This window comes from Pelecanus crispus, chromosome 12 (genome assembly GCF_030463565.1).
Source record: "Pelecanus crispus isolate bPelCri1 chromosome 12, bPelCri1.pri, whole genome shotgun sequence".
In the NCBI taxonomy this organism is placed as follows: domain Eukaryota; kingdom Metazoa; phylum Chordata; class Aves; order Pelecaniformes; family Pelecanidae; genus Pelecanus; species Pelecanus crispus.
Window position 1 is genome coordinate 12,062,252 of NC_134654.1, and position 24,880 is coordinate 12,087,131.

At 43.0% G+C, this 24,880-nt stretch overlaps 1 protein-coding gene across 1 annotated transcript in view; it reads left to right on the forward strand.

Moving 5' to 3' along the window:
* GALNT17 (polypeptide N-acetylgalactosaminyltransferase 17) overlaps positions 1-24,880 on the forward strand; it is a 217,140-nt gene that overhangs the window by 116,113 nt on the left and 76,147 nt on the right. Inside the window, exon 6 of the mRNA XM_075719882.1 lies at positions 24,629-24,746. Within this exon, the coding sequence (XP_075575997.1) occupies positions 24,629-24,746 (118 nt within the window). The remainder of the gene's footprint in view (positions 1-24,628; positions 24,747-24,880) is intronic.

Genomic DNA, 24,880 nt, shown 5'->3' on the forward strand with positions numbered 1-24,880 from the left:
GCTATTTTTCTTATTTTTCTAATTTTTGGGGGAATAACTTCTTTGCCATGCAAAAATAAATGAGGTTGCTAGACAAACAGCTTGGGTCTTTATAGTCTCTCTTCAAGTAATTATGGTGTAATTCAGGCTTCTGAAATAAGATGCAAACAATAAATAAATGATTAACCTGTCCTTATAGTATCGATAGCTCTGTGCATTTTAATGCCATCCCATTTGCCATAGTGGGTAAATACGAGCAAATGCATATTTGAACATGCATTAGAGGAATGACATGAGAATGAGAGGATTTGATGCCAGAGTCTGAGAGTTCACCAGCTCAGGACTTGCCTGGCTCCCTGCACTTGGGTTAGTTATCTCTGTTTCTGGTATCAGAGTTTCTCTGTGGTATGGGTATAACAGCCCTATTGTGGCTGCAGTTCACGTGTGTTTGCAAAGTGACTTTCGGGGCGTTCACAGAAGTTGCACTAGCTGGAAGTTTTCTAAAGACTGATCTGTTCTACAGAGCGATTTCTAAATGTAGAGAAATGAAAGAGCTGACTGGTTCTTCACTTTGGTTTAGAAGGCAGCAGTGCCTATGTATGCGAACAGGTGCTGAACCTCAGACACAGGATAAATTGTTCTGTTTTATTGAAATACGAGTAAATTCTTGGCTGCATGAGACCTTGTGTCATAGCACAGCCCCGAAATGGTGTCTTCAGATAGTGCGTTTTAAAGACATGGACAAAATCTGCCATTGAGTTGGAGTCTGCAAAGCCAGTGGGTACCCCTTGACCCCTGGGGCGTAGACCATGGGCACTCCTGTTGCAAAAGTGGGAGTGAGGCAGAAGTTAGCGCAGAGAGAAAAATACGCACCTTCCCTTTCCCCCCCATCTTCTACTCCAAGCAACTTGTCAACATCAGTACCTTGAGGTGAAAAGTGAGTAACGGAATGTAAATCTTTGGTTCCTCCGCTGTCGTGACAATGCTCTCATTTTTGTCAGCTGAAAAATGCTGCCTTTCCGCCAGATCCCACCTAGGTGTGAATGGTGGGCGGATATCCCAGAGCTGCAGCTCCGGAGTCTAGTTTGTTTTCTAAAGCAAGGTGATGCTCCTTAAAATTAAGTGTCATTTCTCTTTTCTTGCTGATATATTTCCTTTAACAGCAAAGAAAGGCTGCAGAAGAAAATTGAGTAGAGTTTCTACTGAATTCGGAAACACTGTAGTGATAAATACGGTTCTGAATAAACCTCCTTTGTAGTCACAAATCAATTAATCTTTTTTTTTTTTTTTTCCCCTGTGCATGCCATCCTAAGGATTTACTTTTTCATTCAGCTTTTGCTAGCTAGTGCAGTATACCTCATTCTTCACCTGGATAAATAACTAGTGGCATTTTTATTCTAAAACAAATCGGCATTATCTTTCTTGCTGTGTACAAGCAAACAGAAAATAACTTTCATTTTTTAAATTTATTTATTTTCCCCAGAGCAACCTCGTGTGATTTGTGGCTTAGAATAAAAAATTCAGGGCTTGTCTCTGAGGAGCAGCACCCTTGGCCTCCGAAGACAGAGGGGTAACGTTACTCTGCTTGAGTCCTTTGGTTTGCCGTTAGCCCTTGGCTGATGATACACTGTGGATTTTTATGGCAAGGGCTGTCCCACTGTTTTGGCTAAGATGGTGGCCAGAGGCAAGTTTGCTCTTTTTCTGCTTGGAGCCAGCTAAAAGCTCTGCAGTGAGTTTAGCGGAGCTGTGCGTGAGCTCATCAGCTCCACGGTGAGCAGTGGGGTGTGTGAGCTGAGCTCAGGGCAGGGACAGAGCGTGTCCCTGCGATAAATGATGGAGGCACATCTTGTGTGGTAGAAGCTCTTTCTTCAGCCTTTTGCTTCTCTAAGTGAGTTAAAAGATAGAGACTAAAAGAAGACTAGGCATGTGCAGGCAGCATGTGACTTTCTGTGTGAATCTCATGGATTGTGTTGGTGATACCTGGAGGTGCAGCGTGTCCTCACCGCAGGTTATTGCTTGTGCTGTTTTTTAAGCAGGGAGACAGTCTGGAGTACACCTAAATGGTGACTTGCTGACTGTGCAGGTTCGGATTTCTGGTGGAGGAGGTGTGTGCCCATGCTGAGAGGCCAGGAAGTAGGGCAGAGCTTACCTTGAAATTAATCAGAAAATGAAGGTAACTGGAATGGGAGGATTGTTCTGTGTATCCTGACTTCCAGCCTATGTCAGCTAACTGCACTACCCAGTACAAGAAAACCTCTATAGAGTTTCCTCTGTGCAGTGTCTCCTTGTTAAACCCTTTTCTCTCCTCTTCCTCCTTTCCCCTTCCCCACGCTTGCATATTATGATCTGGACTCTAACAGATCTACCTTTATTCCTGGCAAAACACAGGGGAGAAACTATGAGAAATAGTCTGTAGTGTTGTACTTCAGACTAAGCTTTAAAAACTAATTCCAAAGGTCTTCTATATCACCAGCTTAATACTATATGTGAACATGTATTACTGAATGGCTTATTAATTGTCTCTGCAGAATGAGTTTTTCAGCTCTTTCTTTTCTCATCACTCAATATTTGGGAGGTGGCTTCAACAAGATGATCAACATCTTCATCCCGCAGCCTAAAAATTGAATGGCCATTCAGTTCTTTCTTCCGCCCAGGTGATGAAGGTGAAGGATGCTGCAGTGCCCCATTGTACACTGTTGTGCATAGAAGGGGCAGCCAAGGAAAGTCAGTGTGACAGTCTTTGGGAGTGCTAGGAGAATGCGTTGGTAACATATGATAGAGAATTTGTATTCTGAATTATGACGCCACCTGCATTTTGCCACTGTGGTTGCCTTACAGAAATAGTTCTAAAAGGATAGGGCACAGGAGCAGGAAGCTGGAAGCTGGATTGCAGAGCTCTGGTTCTGGGTGGAGATAAAAAAGGCAAGGGAATACTAATTACTTGCAAATGCTCTTTCAAAAGTCATGCAAAGTGTTAGCCACTGGAGGCGATCTTTGTGGAAGGCACTGTGTGTTAGATCTGGGGTTTTCCACTGCAGGGTCTGGCTTATTAGGTTTAACCAGCAGATGGTAAAATCTGTTTGCTGTCTGTTAGATGTGGCAGGGAACAAGGTGGAATGGAAGAAGGCAGAAGGGGGAGCTGGCTGGGCTACCTTTTCTGTCTTGAAGGAGAAGTATCCTGCTAACAGCAGTGTGAGTCATACAAGCTAAAATTAATTTATAACAACATGAAACTGTCTTAAAATGACAAAGTTTAACAACTGCAAACATTAGCTACATCTAACAGCAAAAGTAAGGCAGTAGCAGATGGTTCATAAAAGCATCATATCGGCTGTATAAATGGTTGCAGTTTAATTTACTGATGGGAACTGCAGGCCTGTATTGTCAGCTTGACCAACTGAATCTCATTTTGGTCAACAAGATCTATCTCTGCCTCCTCCTTTCTTTTTTTGCCCTGGGAGGAAGGAGGGTTGTTCAGCATTAACTCTTACGTGTAACATGTGCCCTGGTTGTTTCCACCTTGACCTGTTGATACTATGGTCGATGTTTTTTCTCTGTATCATGGTACTTCCCATAGAGGTCCCAAAAAAGATTAAGCATTTAATGGGCATGCATCAAATACATAGCAGAAGCAATCCATGTTGCAAAGGCCTTGGAGTCTGAATAGCTAGTGAAAGGTTTTTTACAGGTGGAGTGAAGTGTAGGAAGTGTAAGTGGCTTGCCCAAGGCCACACATCAAGCTGTAAGGAGGACAGGAATAGAGCCATAGGCCTGTACCCTGAGGGCAAAACACTAATTCACATCTCTCAGCACATTTATTTACTATACCTGCCTCCTTTAAACTAAGCTCTTATGTGAGGTGGTCTGTGCACTCTGTCTTGCACAGTGTGAAGCAGAAAAATATGATCCTGCTGAGAAAAAGTGCATTGCATTATATGCCATCCCATGAAAAATCTGCTAGGATGTGATGCATCTTCCTAGCACATCCAAGACCACCACCTTTAATGTCCTAAAACCTGAATCAACCCTGAAGAGTGATGCAGGTGCTGGACAGTCCAAAAATGCCTCAGCATCGCCAGTGAATGGTGGCAGTCCCCTGGGCTGACCCCCACCGCTGGTGTGACTTTGGCAGATAAGCACCTCAGATGATGGCGTGGCATGATCCTGCTCTTTGCAGCAGGGTGCTGACAGTAGCAGGGTGATGAATTCAGAGCTGCTGAGCCCACTCTGTGTGTATAATTCATGAGGCTCGTTTTGTGACAGTTTGAAAGACATCCCTGTCACTCCAGAGCCAGATCCCTGGGGCTGTCGTGTCATGAGCCAGCTCCAGGGAGCCCATACATAGTTTTGCAGAGCTAAACTCTACATTGCTGCTGAAAGAGAAGCTGCAAATGTAATGGATGGGACAGTTTTCTCATCTGGTAGCAATCAGCTGTAAAGCATGTGTAAATGCTAGTGCAAGGCATTCAGGGAAGTTGGTGTTTCACACCTTTTGCCCCTGAGGCACCAAGGGAGTCCAGTTGTGGAGCGGAGAGATTTTAAGAAGTTAGAGCAAAGCGTAGTGAGTTTGTAACGATTTCATCCAAATCAAAGGCTGCTGGGACAGCCACAAATACAGCATGGCTTTAGAAAGAGGGAGAACAACAACACTATCTTCCAAAAAAAGTCTGTCTTTGGGAAGGCTCTGGAATAAATGTCTGCTTATTAACAGCAGGGTTGTGTTGGTATACGCCTGTAATGGCTTGAAAGTCAGTCTAAGCACTGTTGAGCAATTTGTTTCAGTGAGTCAGTTGGGGTTTTAGGATACAAGTACTATTCATTGTAAAGTAAAACTTTGTGATCTATTGTAAACTGTCATTCACTGTAAATGAAAACATTTACAGAGAATGAACTTCTCTGTAGACAACTACTCCTGCCCCTAAACTTTAAGCTGTATCCCTTGGTTTTCTTACAGAGATCAATATGCTCTCATCCAACATCAGAGGCTTCTCTGAGTGCTGCTGAATATTCAGCCTCTGAAATGAGAGGCGGAAATAAGTGAGGCAGTGAAGTTGAAAATGCATCTTGACAAGAACAAGGAAAACTAAACTCTCCCAGCAGTTGAGCTGGGATGCTGATGGACAAGAGGTACTGAGCATCCTCATCACCCGTGAGATTCTGCTCTGTGGATAGATCTCAAAAAGGTTGCTGATGGTCAGCACCTTGCAGGACTTATGCAGTAATAAGGATCAGACAAATACTGGCCTATTTGTCTCCTTCCTGAGATTTCATCAGAAAAATGGATGAGTTCTGAATTATTCACCATATGTTTCACATTTGGGCATCAGGCTTTGCAGACTCTCTCCCTGGCTGTTGGGGACGGGAGTGATGGAGCAAGGGTGTATCTCAAACCTGGCTACCATAATCTTTCTTCTTTGCTCAGCAACTTTGAAACGCTAATATTTAATGCAGTGTCTTCCCTTCCTTCTGCTGCTATTCCCCCCAGACTTTTCCACCCACTTGTGCAGTCAGCATGTTCTGCTCCCCCTTGTATATGGTGCGCATAATTTCCTGTATATTAAAAACCAAACCCAGGAAATATTTAATGTTCCAAAAAACATAACAGTGAAATTAGAAACATCAAAACATGAAGGCTACTGAAAAGGAAGGGGATTCTACCCAGGAAATAACAAAGAAATCTGTAACAGATCCTGTTGCATTAGTGAGCAGTATCTGGATAGAGCTCTTTGAAGAGCTGTGTATTTAATCATGGTAACTTTGAACATCTGGTTTTGGAGAGAGGGAGTAAAAGAGCCTGGCTCTATTGTCAAGGTAAATGCCTTGCAGGTATGGGAGGCTATTAGCAGGTGTGTCCCCCCGCCAAAGCCTTCTCTTACCCAGGCTGAGCCAGCCCTGTTCCCACAGCTTCTCCTCCACCATCTCAGACACCTCTGCTGAACTCTTTCCCGCCTGGGCCTGTCCTTCTTTTACTCTTGGGGACCTAACCCTGGATGATCTTCCAGATGTAACCTAACACATACCAAGTGAAGGGGAATAGTACTCTTATCTGCTGGCTGTTGCTACAGCCCTCTGTGCTGCAAGCCTGGGTTGTTGTTGGGGTGCTGGCTGGTGTTCAGCCTGCTGTCCCCCAGGATGCCTGGGTCCTTCTCGGCAGTGCTGCCCCCAGCATGTCCTCATGCAAAGGGTTAGGCTACTCCAGGTGCAGGATTTGGCATTTGTCCTTACTGAATTTTGTGAAGCTTCTGCTGGCCTGTTCCTCCCATGTAGGTCCCTCTGAATGGTGATTTGCTGCTCCTGGAGTGGTTGCTGGAGAAATCACCTTAGTGTTAACCAAGCAAGAAATTTTGGGATGGGCAGCCAGGGCTGCATGCTGTTGCATTTGTAGGGTCTTTGAGTACTCTGAGACCACTCTAGGCGGTGAGGACGTCTATGCTGCAAGCATCACAAGAGGGTTGTTTTCTAGCTGCTGTCATGACTAGCCAAGCTCCATTCTCCACAGGAACCTCTGGGCCCATGACTTGCTCAGTCAGGCCCCGTAGCTGGCCATCATTACTGGAGATATTTTTCAGGGGAGGCAGAGGAAAGCTATTTAGAGGTTATTTCAGTTCTAGTGAACAATACCCCAAACCAAAAAGCTCCAAAGAATATTAGATTTGAGATCTGCTCAGTCCTATTATTACTGCTATTTGGAAGCTCTTCAGTTAAGAAAGTCTATCTTACATGCTTCCAACATATGGCCTTAGTAAATGATTGCCCTATTTATATCCCTGGAGTTTTGTCAAGCATCTGTTTCAAGCACAGTGTGGCAAGCATGAAATTTTTGGTCACACAAACACAGTGTACTGTACGTATTTATTAAGAAGGCAGATGTGATTTTTAGGTCAAATGTCTGGAGCGAGCAGCTTTATGTAGTCATGTTGGCAGTTACCCATGCATTGAATAATGTTTTCTGTTAATCCTGGGACAGGAGTCTGGTTTGTCTGTACATGATTCTGTGATGACAAGGGGAATGGTGAGCTCTGTTTGTCAAAGATGTAGTAAATTTATTGACTATGTAGAATCACAGAATCATAGAATCGTAGAATCGTTTAGGTTGGAAAAGACCTTTAAGATCATCCAGTCCAACCATTAATCTAACACTACCAAGTCCACCACTAAACCAATCAAGGGTAGAGTAGCAATTTCATATTTCCTGGCTTAGTGGCTGGATTATTTCTTAATGAAAGTAAAAACTAGGAATCATTAAGGTTGGAAAGGACCTCTAAGATCATCAATCCAACCATCAACCCAACACCACCATGCCCACTAAACCATGTCCCAAAGTGCCACGTCTACCCGTTTTTTTAACACTGCCAGGGATGGTGAAGTGTGTGACCCTGGATCCAGCCTGCCTGGAATGGGGGCTTTCAGTGAAGCTGAATTATTTTGAAAATTTTGCCTCTTTATGCTCGAGGTCCTGATCATACCTAGCTTTTAACTAGCAGAGTGGAGTTACTGCTGCTGTGCTAATGTACATGTAATGGAAAATGATATCAAAGGAAAGCAGAAATGATATGTGATTGGGATAGCATCACTCTCCTGAATTAATCTCATAAGTGTTGCTGAAATTCCTTGTGCAGATTGCCGGTTCATCTGAAATGTGCTTTCTTTTTAGTTCAGTCATGCACGGAGCAGCACAGAGCTCTTGTGCTGGTTGGAAATGTCAGAAGTCAAAATTTTTATGCCAGGTTTTTGCTGAAATGTTGTGTTTCGTGGAGAATGAAAGCAAGGTCTTTTTCAAGAAAACAGTATTGGAAAATACTCTCTCTCTGTCTTTTTATGACCCACCGTAATGTTGAATGTATTGATTGTTGGGGCATCAAAGATACTGCATGAAACCTTACATTTAAAAAAAGATAAGGAAATCAGTTGCCTAAATCATGAAGTTTTATAATAATTGTATCTGTTGTAATGAAAACTCCATGCAGTTTAGTGTCCAGTCTCTGCGAGCAGGTGATGGGGTACCTGTGAAAAGCAAGAATAAGGCGAGCCCAGGATGCTCTACTTCCTCCTGCCTTGTGCTATGAGTGACGTTGGACTTAGCATCGGTTTGTGCCTGGACCTGGGTGTTGAAAATGTGCCGCTGGACCTACCCTCCAGAAATCCTGAATATTCAGCTTTTCCCTGTGCTCTGTGGCAGTGCATCCCTAGCATCACTTATATTTCCAATAACCTTTTCTTTTTGTAACTCCTTGTGGTATGTTCCTGCCTTCTAGCATCTTCTCTGTAAGAAATATCAGGTAAACTATTCCCTACTGAACCTTTTTATCTTCCAGTTCACTTTGTAGTATTGCACTTGACCTGCTTTTTTTTCCTCCTTTTCTTTGTTGCTTGGGAGTACAGAACTGAGATGGTGGAATTTGCTGGCAGTTCTCATGTTCCATAAAAATTCCAAGTAATTTTTAATCCCTTTCCTGGGCACGGGAGATGCAGTGCGCATGTTGAACAGTGAAGCGAAGGGAGTGCGCTCATGTTCTGCAGGATGTTATTTTCTGAAAGCACAAGTGCCATTCTTACCATCTGAAGCCTTTTGGTGTATCCTACACAAATGTTACTAATAAAGGTATTATAAACTCTGTTCCCTTTCTTCCCCTCTTTGGTTGATGGAAAGAACTCTTATATACCACTAGTTTTATTTTTCTGAAGTACTGTATTAAAGTATGTTCCATGTTTGTATAAACAAAAATATCTTATTTTAAAAATGAAATTAAATGTCTCTAGTTGTTTTGCAAACTAGTATTTGCATGGAGGTAAGTATGTATCGGTGCATAATATTAAGATCCTTTAAAAAGAAACATACTTTAAGTGGAGACTGAAACTTTTCTGGAGGCTTTGGTTTGTGATCTGTTTTACCTGAAGCCACTTACTGCAGGTCTGAGGGTCAGCTTGATGTACACCTTGCTGTGGGTTAGCTGGGTCTTTGCCTGTGCTGGACATCCCCCAGAGCTGCCTGGGGGATAATAAAATAATAAAAAACAATAATAATAAAATAATAAAAATAATAGTGTTATTATATAATAATATATAATATAGAATATAGAATATATAATAATATTATTATAATAAAAATAATAAAAACAACAATAATAAAAACAAACAAGGTTTTAAGAACTCCTCTGCAAGAATGGTTGTGATGCTAAATTCATGCAGTTCTGACTACAGAGCTACACAAATGTTTTCCCATTAAGGAATTACTCACTCCTGCAGATTTTTCTGAAGCAGCAGGATTAGGATTTGCTGCTCTCGAGTCTGGTGAATTTGGGGGCAGTCGGGCAGTGGTGGGGCACCGCCTCTCCTCCTGCATTACGGGATCCATCATGAGAGATGATCTTCCTTGAAGAGCACTGTGTGTTATTTTTCCAATCAAAATGGTCTAAATCAAAAGCAAAGGATAGGTTGAAACAAGCAGGTGGTAAGCATGAAAATAGTCTCATTTATAACATGCAGGGCATGGAGAATGGGGTGGGGGAAAAGGAAGCAGAAAAGGCTGTTAGCCAGGGCACCAACCTCTTTCTTTTCTGTTTAGTTTCAGCTTCCCTTAAAATTCCTGCTGTTTATCCACTTTGCCCACACGGGAGCCAGAAGCCTTTCTGGTCTTTTCTGTCAAATTAAATTAATGGGGAGAAAAAACAACCACACAGATGCTCTAAATCCCAGGCTAATACTGCAGAGTTTTGGCTCTTGCATCTGATTCTCAGTGCAGTTCAAAAGCAACTCTGGAGACACTTGGGGCACTCAGAAAGGCAAAAGAGCAACAATTTTTGTGTTTAAATTGAGAGCTGAATTTTTCATCCAGTTCTGGAAAGTGAGACATGGAACCAAATCCTGGGTTTGTCTGTGATCTCTTTCTGCATGTATGTGCATGTATGATGGGGCTAATTTGCTGCGGGCAATGCACAGGAGTTTTCCGTCAACTATGTTGGCCAGATGAGCTTTTTTGCTAAAATAATTGCATGAAAAAACTTTTGGGAAGCTTCTGTGAGTGTGAAGGAAGCATCTCCCCCATCTGTGGCTCCCTGATTCCAGCAATCCACCTGGAGAGACAGAGATGAAAACCCAGCTGCTTGCACAAAGCAATGTGCATGCGCTTTGGCGATTTGACTTTTTCAGGGGCAATTTGATTTTTCCAAGATCACTTGAAGTCTTCTCTCTGCCCCGTAACTCTTCACAGCCAACACAGGACCTGGAGAATAGCTCCAGATCAAATGGCCCAAATTACAAATGCACTGGTATTAGCTACTGCAGCCGCTTAAGGGCAGAACCATTGTGCCCTGTGGATGCAGATACGGTTCTTGTGCAGGGGAATAATTAAGGCAAAGGTTGCAACAGTCACAGCACAGTACTAGCCATCTGCTTGCTTTTTGCTCGTTGTATTTTCAAGTATGGAGAAGAGCCAAGGGGAGAATGAACTGAACTAAAGTTAAAGCTTTTGGCTTTAACTGTATCTAAGAACCCAGATCGTCCTTCTGTAAATGGCTTTGATTTGGCTTTTTATAGGCACCTCAAACCTCCTGCCATCATTACACCTGTCCGATAGCATGTGCTCTGCTATCATAGTTCCTCTTTCAGCGCTTTCTTTCCTTTTCTTTCTTGTTGCCTGGATGACTGCATTACAAAGGGTGCTCTCACACGCTCCAGAGTTAGGGCTGGAATCTCATGGTGCTGCTGGGAGTTTTGGATAAGTGATGCTATGTGCATGGATTTGCCTTTTCTCTTACAACCTGTTGGGAGGGTGAGGGGAGTTTCGCAAACCTTCAGGTGGATGGAATTAGTTTTATCAGTTTTAATTATAATGAGCTGTTTTGACCTCAGTGATAGCTGAGGCTCTAGATCAGTAGAAGAGTGAAATGTGTAACATCAGGGATCTGAAGCTGTTGGAGCTACTAATGGTTGATGCCAATGCCTTGATAAGGGTTTTGCTGACTTGGAGCCTATATAAAGATCAGCAGTAAGCACTGAGTAGGTACTGTTTGCGTGAGTAAGACCAAAAGTTGCCAAACGGTATTTCTAAATGCTAGTAGCTAGATATTTATGAGAACAAAGTTTTGTTTTGTTTTGTTTTTTTCTCCAATTTGAGAGATGCTGCCAGCAGGACAGCTTGTTTCCACAGTGTCTTTTGCTGTACCCTACCTCCCCTGTTAATGCTGCACATCTGCAGGCATAAAGCAGCAATTTCTAAAAATGTGTATGCTATACAGCGTTTTGTATGACAGTTTTCTTTTACTTTTTGATAAATTGCTAGTCAATCTCTAAAATGTATCACAAGCCATCAATATGGGTTTAAATGGTTTTCTTAATTCAGAGTAATTTCTTCAGTGAGAGCATGCCATCCACAATTTAGTCTCTCAACTGTTAAAATGTCAGATTCTCGCCTCTTAATTAAAGCAGGAATGGTAAAGTGGGACCTCAATAAAGAGGTTCTTCAGTGTAGTATTAATGAAGTGGTCAGATGCGTTTCACATACAGATTATGAAATTTTTCATTGTAGCACTTGTCCTGTGTGGGTTGTGTACAGGTTACCCCACAGCTTCAGAAGAGTTTGGTTTTGCTGTTAACTCCCCATTTTTGATTGACTCCTTAACAATGCAGGGAGCTGTTAAAAAGCAGCCTCCTTCTGCACCTGTCTCTGGCAACCAAGAGGTTAAAACTTTCCTTGCCTCCTTTGCTATTCTGTGGTCTGTCCTTAGACCGTTAAAATCAACAAATGTTTTTTCCAATTAAAGGCAAAAGTGGAGGGAAAATACTTTTGGCTCTTTTGGCACGCAGTGCTTTATAGAAAGAGAGGGCATAATTGTTATTCCATGTAGTAAAACTGGCAGTGATTCCTAGCATATGCCTTTATTTTTTGTCTTTCCTTCCCACTGTTAACTTTGCACAAGCAAGGAGGCTCTACAAAGACACTTTAAAAATCTAATTTAAATTAATACTTGTATGTCCAAGAATCAGAAGGCAGTTTGGATTAGAAGGCATGGAGTGTGTCCTTATGATATGAACTCATTGCAACTCGTGGTTTGGTTTGACAGTCTTTGGATTTGCAGGACTCCACAGAAAATCCACTGATAAAGGTTTCCCCACTAAACCGACTTCTTTACTAGGAGTTCAGACACTGACATCCACTCCCTCCAGTTTTTTCCAGACCATGAATTCAATCACGAAGCCTTGATTTGTTTAAAGCCTGCAGCATGCTGGCGGTCTGCCAGGGCAAACTGCAGATCCTTTCCCCCAAGGAATCTGGTGCTGCTTAACTTCTAGGCAAAACACAAGTAAAAGAGTCAGCCTTTTGGCCACAAACATATTATGGCGAGGGACAAACGCTTTGTTAGCAAAACAGAATGGCAAAGAACTTGGGATTCCCTGTGTAAAAATGTCACCTTTCTCTAGAAAATGGAAGCAGCTCCCTCTGCTCCCAGCTGCATTTTTATGCATCAAGCTACAAAACTGTATTGCAGAGCTGAAAGACCCAACCATCTCAAATACCCCTCCACACAATCTGCACCGTGGTGAGTGAAGGGCAGTCCCTTCCGCCTCCCAGAGAGGAGCCTGTGCCCATGCCAAGCCCAGGGTGTGGGGAACCAGCCTTCCCTTGACCTTCTCCTTTTTTGTCCTGGGAACCTTGTTGCCAAACTGGTTGTGAATTGCAAGAAAGCATCTGCAAACATGGCTAAATGGACATTCGTGCTGACTTCTCCAGTCTGACTGTGTGTAGTCAGTAAATGATGTTGTATTCCTTGGGATGACAATTTGAAGGGGAAAAAAGGACCTATTTTCTGCATTTTCTTTGCTCCCTGAGGAGGCTGACTTCAAATGAGCTCCTGTCATGGTAAGTGTGTAAGCGAAATCATGGCTCCTCATCAGGTCTGATTCTTCTTGGGCTGGTGCTGCCTTTACACACGGCTAAGCCCATTCATCCTGACTTGCGCAGTCGCCTAATTATCAGGTGTCAGAGAGTGCAAGCTGGCTGATGATGTACACTGCTTGCTTACGTGAGCAACCTGTAATTCAAAGACTTTTTTTTTTTTTTTTTTTAATCTAAACGTTGAAGGTGAACTCTTGCTGCCAAGGAGCTTGCTGAGAGTTTTGCCAACAGCTTCAAGAGGGCCTTGAATCCAAGTTTTCCATTTAGACAATCAATGCGTTTGGTGGTTTGATTTTTTTTTAAAGGGAAAAAAAAAGGAACCCAACAACAACTAAAAAACCACCTAAAAGATCCACAGAAAACTGACTCTGAGTGGGTTCATGTTGAGCGTGACCCATTCCAGCAGAAGTCAGTCATGGGTAGACTGCAGTGCTCCAACTTTGAGATTTGTACCAACTTGAAGTAGATAATGTATAACAGCTTCATTGCTTGCACTGCAATCAGCATTGCTTCATGCCACATTTTCAAAGAGCTCTTGCATCAGAAGTAGTGGTCCCCAACCTGTGCACATCTGTGGGAGGAAATGCACAGAGCCTTACAATTTTCATAGGTCTTTTGGTGTGATAAAGGTACCCAGGATGGGATGTGATTTCTGCTTTTGAAGCTGTTGGCCCTAGGTTTTCTGACCCTTAAACAGGCAGTTTGGTTAAATCCTTTTGTGAATATTGGGACATCTGATTTGTGGTTGGGTAGATCTGCTCTAATCCAGATGGAGGTGAATCCAAAACAGCCTCTCCACCTCGGAGTTTCCTTACCTGGAAATCATCTTTACCAAGTTTGCTTTTAGATTTCGATATAGTTCTTCCCATATTCATTTTTCTTTTCTGTCTGCTTTGCTCAGTGTTTAAAATAAAATAAACCCCAAGCCCTGAGAAATGAGAATGACATTTACTATTAAACGCTGGAGGCACAAAATGTATCTGTTATATTTCTCAGGAATTGTGCTTCTGCGCTATGGATGCGTGAAGGGTAAGATAAACCTGAGAGCTGCCCTCCCTACGAATAGGCTTGTATCAAGTAGTTGTCAAAATAAATGCATTACTCAGCTTCTTTGAGGTGCTTACAGGGCTATTTCAGTGCACTCTCATTTACCCACAAAGTGAAAGTGCTCCATCTGTCAATAACCATTACTCACGTCCCTATTCCTAGTACCAGCCTATCGTGAACGTAAATGCATTTGCCTAAATTCTGCCTGCAGAAATATCTGTGAAATTCCCAATAACTTTGGTCTCCTGAATCTTTAACTTCAACATCCATTACAGCAATATATCAGAAAGCAACACATGCCTGTGAAAAACTAATAATGAGGAGCTCAGTCATCACCCAATGCATATTTCTGGATAATGCCTTGAATTTAGTATTTAGGAGGAATTGAGGTTTAGGAGGTACTTCTGAGTGTTTGAAGGAAACTAGGACCAGTCGGTGAGTTGTGGTTATACTGCAGGTTTGAAAGTGACTGTGCAAAATAACCCTCTTGTGGAAGAGGTGCTGTGTGACTGCACTCATGAGCACAGCTAGGCATAACAATGGTATTAATCTCTCACTGCTCTTTTTTCATGTTGCTGCTTAGGGGCCAGCTGAGCTGACAGGGACTTGTGCTCTGTTCCTAGCTATCAAGGGAATTACTTTTTAACTCTACTTTGTGACAGCCCACGGTTTCATTTGCATGTTTGTCCCCAGATGCATGGTTTTGGCTTGTAGCATCTTTGTTATAGGCAATGATTAACCAAGAGAGGTTTCTCTCTTGATTTCTGGGATTTGGCTTGAACGTTCAGAGAATAAAAATGACATTTCAGCCATAAACAGAGCAGGTTTGTTTAGGGCGATGCTCACATGCATGGCCCTCTGAGCCCATCTTCATATTATCACCACCTTTAAAAAGTCAATTTAACTGTAATATTGCAGTTTCTTTCATTTTGCATTTGATAGTCACATGAAGCAAGTTTAGAAGCTGGAAGAGTATTTTGGTGTAAGCGCTACAATGGAGAAATGCTTTTTGAGTTGGTGCGATTAATCAGGAATGTCTTCCTTGTGATGTCATGTATCTTCTTCCAAGAAGGGTGAAAAGGAGCAGTGCAGTTGGGATGGGACCCAGCCACTGCATGGTATCTGCCTTCTGAAGCCCCTGGCTTGGAGTGGTCTGTACAGGTGCCTCTAAGTGCAGATATGTGGTTTGTGTAATAGATACGGTGGTGGCACAGCCTGCTCCAGCTGGAGATTTTAGAAGAAAGCAATTGTGGTCATGTCTCTGCACTGAGCTCGTTCTCTCCATGTGAAGAGCAGCTGACTGCAGAGCCCCTGCGGAGTGCTCGCTGAGGTGTGGGAGCCCAGCAGATGGAATAGGGACACTGATTTTCCTGTTTTTGGACAAAGGCTAGGACACAACACACTACCCAAGTCCCGTTTTGTGTACCGAGGGTCTTCAGCAGCTCAGACCTGAATGAAGGAGCAGGGCGTTAAATCCTGATCCTCCAGCTCGGTGCTTTAACCAGGGCATGGCTTGTTGCTGTGATGGGCTGAGAGTTGTGTCTGAGGCAAAGAGAAGTTTTTACCTGTGAAATTTGTTCGCTGTGATTTTTATGCTAGGTGGAGAGGAAGAACATGACTGAAAGTCATCCGCTTCGCTGCCCTTGAGAAAAAATGTATTCACGTTAAAAAAAGAAAAGTAAATAACATGTTCCTGTTAAGTGCCTGTTAGTTATACGTATTACATCTAAAAGTAATTATCATTTAATTAGCAGTCTAGCAACAGTGGAAGGAAACGAAGTTACAGTTACATTGCATTTATTACTGATAGCAAGCGAAGGGACGTATTCCTGATGAAGCAATTCCTGCAGAAGTGGACTGGCCCTTTGGTGACTGCAAGCAGCACCATGGAGCTGAACCCACCAGGGTGGGGGGTTGCAGCAAGCAGGATGGCAGAGGCCCACAGGTGGTACCAAAATGTGCCCACTGCAGGTTTTCCATAATTGATATCTACTTTTTCCTTGAGGAATTAGATACTCCCATTTGAAAACCGTTGGGATTAGGATTAGATGCCAGATGTGCATTCTTTGACACCCAAGCTCTGGTCTCTGTTCCAGGTATTTCTAAGTATAAACATTTGGTCTTTTTTTCTTTCCCTTTTCCTCCATCCACCAAACATTTTCTTATAAGTAGTCAGGGATCAGAAATGCCAAAAGATCATGTGTTGGAGGAGATAAAGTACAAGAAATCATTCACCTTCATAGAGGTGAAATCCCAGCATTTGTCTGCTTTTGTGTCACTGGGATTTTTGAAGTGGTGCAAATGCAAATCCTTGTGTCTAGGACTATATAAAAATATAGTCATCTAAAAATATGGTCATCTTGGGGAACTGGGACATAGTTCAAAGATGTTTGCTGCCTGGCTGTGTGTGTTAAATCCAAGTATCCAGGAGGACTGGTGAAGGCACCTCCTGTTCTCCTCAGAGCTGCCCAATGAGGTGGATTTCAGTTGCTACCAATTAACAGAAATGAGTTTTTAAACTACTTCTGGCAAAACTTTGAAGCCAGTCCCTGACGTTGCCCTGGGGAGTTCTGCATCTCTAACGTGGAATAAATAGGTCTGATTTGCATAGACAAATACTACTGTTTTAATGAAAAGTTCATGTGAGATTGAAAACCCCTGAATAAGCTGTTGAGGAGGGTGCTTGCCACTTGCATTGATGAGGTGACTGATAGTCAATAGTAGGAAGAGACCATGACCTCCTGTTGATTAATATTTAAAGGTATGTGCCCTCCTTACCTATCCTGCATTAAGTAACAGCAGCTTTCCTGTGCATGGCATGGTGATACACAGCGTGGGGAAGAGACTGCGATTTACACTTCACCTCCCGGCTCAGATTAAAATAGGAAACTGCTTTGTTTTGCTAGAATTTAATCTCACGTTGGTTAACATGTTTTAACTAATGAGATATAAGAAAACATCTATTTTCCTAGCGGAGACAAGGCTTTGTGGCTTAGCTCCTGGGTTTGATTACAAGATATACTCCGGCCGGATAATTTCTGTGCAAGTAAAATGTAACAGCAATTTCCAGATCTGCTTTAAGCATAAGACCTTTAGGGGGCCAGTCATACAGGAAAAGTAAAACCAGGTTAACTAAATACTGTGCCTTTCTGATTCTTCATCCATGCTAATCTGTGCTCCCCTTTGTATTCTTTCCTGATGTGCAATAACTTTCCAGACAGGGAAAGTATTTTTCTTGCTATCTATGCATTTTTCAGTGGCTTCCAGTATGAGCCAGTGCATATATAAAAATCATGCTCTGTTTTATCTCAGCCTCCAAATCTGAGACTCTAAGTTGCCTCTCCTATAGGACTGTCCCTAATAAATCACATGAGTGATATTTCTCCCAATTCTGCCTTTGTGAATAAATGGGACACCATTAAGGGTCAGCCCCCGGTATAGTGATGTTTGCAAACGTGCAGTCATGCTACAGTGGCTTTTGGGAAGGAGCCTCTTTCTCCTGTGCTCTAGGGAGGCACCTGGGCTCATCGCTGTGGGCCAAAGGCTTTGCACCAAGTGTGAAAGACTGGGTTTCCCTGAGTGCCTGTCTCTGTGCTGCTTCCAGGAAGAGCTCAGCAACTGCCATTAAGTTAGCTAAAATGAAGAGCCATTTTTTAAGTATATCCCAAGGGAGAATCTATTGCAACTATTTCCTCAAAACCATTCCTGAGCAGAGACTGAGTCCCATTTGAAGGGTAATAATCAAATTTACTTTCTCCAAGGTGACTTGTTCAGGTCTTGTGCTCCAAGTTATCGTTTTTAGACTCAAAACTGCATGTGAAATGCTGTGATGCAGCATTGCTTCCCTGTGTACGCAGGGAGAGCAGAACCAGGACCATCAGAGTTCGCACCTTGCACTATTACCAGCGCTCAGGCGAATGATGGAGAAGACCTCAGCATGCCTTAGTGTGTGCAAATTCTCATGACCCTGAGCAAGGCTCATTCCCATCTCACAGCCATTGGTCTTGAAGGGTTTCTCAAGGTTGGTGTCTTTTTCTGGGGTCCCAACAAGATGGGTAGGCAGTTGGCATGGGGCCTAAGTGTCTTCTGCGTTCAAGTGGCTGCGGAAATGGTGTAAGCCCTGATCCATGTAATGGAGATCTTTGGGGCTGGAGTTTTAATTCAGCTGACAGAATACGTAGAGTTGGGGACTATTACTACCTGCACGTGAGCATTTTGACAGTCAATAGCAGCACATTCTGCACAAAACCCCCTGCTAAAAGTGCCAAAGAAAATGGGACCATAGAGGCGGGTGTCCAGGCATCCGGTAATTTTGAGTGCTGGGATATCCTTGGGCTTTCTAAAATACAAGGAAGGAAAATGCTTTTAGGCAGTGATCTTGGCAGCAGTTTTTATCCTGGAGGGGTAGTTTTACAGTTGCGTTACAGTCCTGAAGCTTGGATGTGTAAATGGAAATCTGCTTTAGGCCCGCACGCTGTATCTTAGCACACTGTGGGCACCATAGGGGTGTGCATGCAGCTTTCATTGCTGCTGGTGGCTTCAAGCAAGGCTAGGAACAGCAAATTACATGCGTGATTCCTTGCTTATAAGGTTATTAACTACCAGTGTTTTTCTCACCATAGATGACTTAAACTGGGGGGAAAACTGACATACATAACAATATTGGTAGTTAATTCAGCAGCTCCAATGTGGAAGTTGCTAAACTGATTTATAAATGCTTTTTCTCAAGAGCATCTAGGTATTATACTGATTTGACAGATGAGGAAACAGAGGTACAAAGAAGTTAAATGCTTTGCCTGAGGTCCCAGGGTGAGTATCTTCTTGACATAGAAATCAGAGCAGATGTACAACAGCCACAAAGTCAAATCTGAGTTGAGCAAGGTCACAGGCATGGGTAGACATAATAGGTATTTTAAAAAATACATAGTTTTCACAGCTTCTGTGCCATTAAAAGTTTAAGTCGTATTAATCTCCAGTAAATTCAGAAAAGGCATTCAATCTAGCACCTCTTTTATGTGGTATCACTTATTTTTAATTTGTTTTGCAGATTCTGTAGTACTTAGCAACAGCAGGAAAATAAACCCATTCGAAACAGACAATTAACCAAGGTCACTGGGGCAGGGAAGCTAGAATTATTCAAGAAACAACTATTGCAGATGCCATCCTGGGGATAATATTAAGCAAGGTACGCTGCTGTGGGCTAAAATACCATTCCTTCGTAGAAATTTTATTACATTCTCATGAAAGACATCCAGCTTTTATCTGCCCAAGCCATTACGCAGGCAGTGAAGGGAAGCTGAGAGTCTGGCTCCTGCCTGACTCCACATCTGCATGTAGATGCCCCACTGTAGGAGGCAGAAGCAATATATATTTCTCCTTTGGAGATGTGCTTCATGTGTGACATTAGTTTTTGGGCTGTTGTGATCAGCATCTTGCGCTCACACTCGTGCGCTGCTGTTAGCTGCCTCCCATGGCTGCCCTGGCACTCAACACTCTTCTGTTACTGCAAACTTCTTAAGTTAATGAGCTGAAGTTCACTTTTAAAGCAAATACCGCTCCATAGCATGCCTCCATGCCCTGTCTGCCCTGTGTGTTTGCTTTTGGGAGAAGCTGGGACGGGGCTAAGGGGTGAGACAGAGGCACCGTGTGTTTGCCGTTGCCGTTGAGGAGCTCGCGGGGAGGAAGGCTGCGAGGGGTGGCACTGGGCAGGAAGGTGCCACCTCATCCTCTTCCTTGTCCTCATCCTCATCCCTGCTGGTGCCTCCTGGATGTGACTGAACTCTCTCTGAGGACAGGGGAAGGGGAGCAAAGCGTGGTGCTGGATTATGGCTGACAAAGACAGCAGGCAGGCTGGGCAGGGCCAGGTTTGCCTTTGGACCTCTGGTTTGCTCTGCTTGGCCCTGCCATTTCCCCTGTACAGAGAGTTGTTGCGCTGGAGCATAATCTCATTTCAGAGAAGAACAGGGTTGCTTTCTGCCTCCGGGCTCTGCCTGAACCTGTCCTGTCACAGCCTCACCACTCCATGGGCCCCGAAGAGGCAGGTCAGGCTCCAGAGGACAGCTGCCCAAGGATGCAGGTGGTCACCAAGCTGAATGCAACTGCAAAATGGGCTTGTTTTCCAATTCGTTTTTGATTTCTTCAGTCAGCAGAAACGCAACCCCTCCAGCATCCTGGAGCCATTCTGCTGCAGTCAGACTGGGCCCAGTGCATGGTCTACAGTGGGCTGGACCGGCCAGGAAGGCAGCCGGAGCGGGAGGGCTCCAGCCTGGAGTCCTTTCACGAGGTCGAGCAGTCCCCGAGCCCCAGGGACACAGCTTGTTGCCAGCAGAGTGAAGGGTTTTGCATGGTTTCTGGAGGTCTCTCTTCTGCATGGTCTGTGCCCCATGTGGTGATCTGCTGCCTGTGGGTAGGGTCTGATTAACCCTGTCTTACGACCAGAGGGGTCAGTCCTTAATGCCATGTACTTGTATTTAATTTCGCTTGCTATAAAGCTGTGTTACACATCCCAGTCTTAATTTATTCTGCAATAAGTTTGCTGTGCCACAAGTGCAGAAGCACAGAGGTGACAGCACTGACGGTTGTTTCTGTTTGCAAATTGGGTCTTTAATTTCGTCTTATGGCCAAAACAAAATCAAGTGTTTTAACATAGAGTGCTATGAAAAAATAAAGATGGTGTTCTCCCTTACCCTGGTATAGTTAGGGAAATAACTGATAGGCCACTATTTAAACCCACAGGCTTAATTTGACCAAATTTGATAATTATGAGTTTGGTAAATTTAGACCATAAAGCTCAGAGTCTCCCAGTGTTTTCTGCTGAGATGCTGGCTCCTGCCAGTGACCCCCAGCTGAAACGCAGAGGTGCAGACAGGCAGCAGAAGTGGGAAATTGTGCCTGTTTTGGACAAGCCTGACATCTCAAAATGGAAAATAAGATGTTTGAGTTTGGTATGTTAAATTAGGAATGGCAAATTTGGGAGAGGGAGAAATAACACCTTTCTAGGCAGATAAAGGACCATTCCAGATGTGTTAAACATGGTGCCGTGTCTCCTAAAGCAGTGGGAACATGTTGAAGGTAGAGCAACTCAATGATTGAAGTTTATTAAAAACAACAGCAGTTTAATGAAAACTAGACACCCCAGCAGTTCTTAAAATATATTCTCAGCCTTCCTGCACTCAGCGGTATGACCGCTAATTATTTTTTTAATATCTTTTTTCCTACATATTTTATAACTTACGCTTTATAAAATTGGAAGCAAAATCCAATTGTGTAGGAAAATTAATTTCCTTGAATTGAAGAAGCAATCTACTTGATACTTTTTAATCATTAGATGGTAACTGTGCACTAAAGAAAGGAAGACCATTAAAGTAACTTAATAGACTAGGATAAACGTTTTTCCCTGTATCTTCATCTTTATTTAGAGATTCATGCTGAGAATATTTCATAAAAGCTGCTCTTTCTGACCTTTCGCCACTTACTGTATAGAGGAGCCAACCGAAATAATGGCAAGGAAGTAACACTGGATTTCTGGATACAAACCCAATAATTCTGCTAAATGTCTCTGTTCATCCTTTCCTGCCAAATTCTGCTTTTCCTGTCTCATTAAAGAAAGAATAGCTATCGGGACAAATAAAAATGCATTTAGCTGAGCTGAGCTATGTGATTTTTAAAAACAAACTGTGTTGATGCTTTTAATTAAGGGGCAGAGGAACAAGAGGCTTTATCAGCTCTTTGTCTGCAGGCCATTATTTCATTGTGGATGGGCTATCTGTTATTGTAAACGTCCACCTTTTTGAAGGATTTACTACAAAATCAAATGGTGTTTTTATTTAAATTGTTGAGCACCGCTTGATTCCTCATTTATTTAATATGGAGGCATTGTTACAAAGAAGAATGTAGCACTTAATTTGTATTGCTTGAGGGACCTCAGATCCACTCGGGAGTGCTGCTTTGCATGCTTCACGGTATTGTGTGTTGAAAACAGAATGTGCAGCAAAATGAAGAAGAGGAAAATTTGAAGGTGAAGTTACAAAATCCCAATCAGGCTGTTTCCAAGAGCATTTTGGAAAGGATCGGTGACTCTGTGGTCTATAAAGTGAAGCATGTTGCAAAATAATGACGAAAAAAGCTTTTTGGGGGTACAGCTCCTGTGCATGACTGTTGAGTGGTTTCCAATTCAGAAAACTGTGTTTATCTGATGGTTAGTTCCCAGTGATCCAAATTATTGGATCAGAAGTGCAGTTTCATTTGTCTGAAACTTCCACCTGGATTTAAATATTTTTTCTGGATTTAACTGATCTCTAAGTGCCTTTAGCAGACCTAACAGGTTTTGTCTGGAGAAATCAAAGGTTCCCATGCTCCCCCACACCTGTTCCCCATGGAGGAGATGAGCTGGGTTGTTCACGTTCTCTGTAAAACCAGAGCAACTCACCCTTCTGTTTAATTCCAGGAGGTAGTCTGGGATAATGGAGCTATTAGATTTGGCATCTCTAACGTGGTTATCGTTTCAGAAAGAATTGTTTCTGCTAATGGTAGTTAACTTGCTACAAATAAAGCAATAGAATTGAAATCTTAAGTACTAGAGTGGCAGCAAACCATGAAACATTATACCACTTATTGGAAGGAAGGCCGAGCTGGCTGTCAGGGAAGAAATCTATTGAAAAAACCCTCTGATGGATTCCAATTCTAACTAATTTAATACGGCAGCAGCATTTGGCTGTTCTACCAACCAGTCTATTAAAAGTATTAAAATGTCTATAAATAATAATACTTAAGTGGCTAGAACTCTTCATCCAAGGAGCTCAAGGGTTTCACAAAGATTAATTTGGCTGGCTTTTGGTGGAGCTGAACTGTAAGGTCCTTGGAGTTATTGAGCTGTGTAGCTGCCTGGAGTGTCTCAGGGACCCCAGATGTTCCTCTGGCAGATACGGGTATTTTGCATGGCGTGGATGAAACGGTTGAGCGTGGGCCTGATCCTTGCTATCTGTAAGCCATATCTGGGTATATTTGAGCATACGTTCCTCCCCTGCAAGCCGTAACTGCTTAGTTCAGCCTTGAATGTACTCCACAGTATGGACAAGCCATGAAATGTGCTTTGAGCCAGGACTTTGGGGCTGCTGTTAAAATATATGGTCCTGTTTCCCCGTTTCTGCCTCAAGACCAGGTTCCCTCTGAAGAGTGGGTATTTCTGAGTGGTGTGAGATTTCCAGATTCACGTGCTGCAATGGGTGTTACACCCTGCAAGTCTTCCCCAAGCAGCAGAAGACAAGTGTTCCCTAGGCCCAGGCAAGGAGCTGCAGAGGTGATGGCCATCCCATCCTGCACGGTGGAGCTTCCCCCTGCTCAAAGCTTTGAGCTCAGTGTGGGCCGGGGGCATGGTCCCGTAGCTCCCCATAAGAGCAGACTCTGGCACTACCTTGGTATGGCTTAGATGTAAAATTCATTGTCTCCTCCCTGCTGATCCCTCTAAGTGGATCTGTGGGTTTTTTTTCTTTACTGTATGGATTCAAATGGAAGCAAGGTAAAGGGGAGAACGTTTTTTATATTTCTATCTTAGTACAGAAAATATCCCAGGGGGTAAACTTTCCACATACCATAACCGCAACAGATTAGTGTATCCCCAAGCAGCAAGAGCATAATAATACATTTTTGTTCAGTGCCGCGCTCTGTGGCAAAGTGTAATTTTACGGAGAGGATCGCAAGTGTTTAACCACTCAAAAAATACTCCCAAACATGATCTCAACTTGCGTGAATCAGAGCAGCATCCTCATCTCAGGGAAGCTGTATCAGGTAGAGATCTGGTCCAGCATTTTGCAAGGTAACGAGGGAGGGATGGTGCGTGTGCACATGGCAGCCAGGGTTGTTAGAAAACACAACCATCTATTACATCCTTGAAATTGCAGAGTTGTTATAAATTAAGCCCTGACACTGAGTTTTTCCTTAATCTTTCTGCTATTCTATTGATGTCAGTATTGTTAGTACTGCTCTCATTTATCTCTGTTATTTTCCCTGACTGGACACTGTGCTTGGCTGCTCTTGCAGAGGTGGAGCTGAGCAGCACTGTTAGCTGGAGGGCATGAGGTTTTGCAGGATGAATGTGACAACTTGATCTCTAACCCGGAGCCCTGTCGATATTGGTGGAACTAGGCAGATGACACAGCAGATGTTTCTGCAAGCAGTTGTCTTGAGTTTTTAAAGAATTTGCTTTTGCAAATTTGCAATTTACCTTGTTGTTGCTAGTTGATAAAGACTCCTTTGTGATATATAAGAAAGATCCCAATCAGAAACCTCATTTCACAAGGCACCATAAAAACTAGTGTCTGTCCTGAAATCTAGTCTGTTACTACACATGCTAGAAGAAAGTAAGAGAAAGGAAATGCCATTATTATATTTCCTTCACAAATGGGAAGTGGAAACGCCAACAGTTTGTGCCCTCGCCCATAGACACACCAAGACGTTTGCAACATAGCCAAAACCTGAAGGCCGTTCAGTAATTTCATCCTGGGAGAACTCTTTCTCCAGTCCACACAGTGATATTAACTTAGATTTTGGACAGTTTCATTGCAGTGGTAAAATAATGTCTTCAAAGGCACAGAGCTTGCTCATTGCTGCAAAGTCTGTGAGATAACTTCGCAGAAATTAGCCCTTGGTCCGCTGAAAATTGGAAAATGTGAATAACTGTGCATTTCTGTTGGTTTTCTTTTCATACAGGACACCGGCAATGATTGGTTGCTCATTCGTTGTGCACAGAAAGTTCTTTGGGGAGATTGGGCTTCTTGATCCTGGGATGGATGTTTATGGAGGGGAGAACATAGAGCTCGGCATCAAGGTTTGTGACACATTTGTGAGAAAAATTGCACCTAACAGTATTTAAGGAACCCAAAGCAACACTGTAACAAGTTAGCATAAACAGTTATTAGAATGCATCAGGGAAATGGAGCATTGATGTGTTTTATAGCGTTT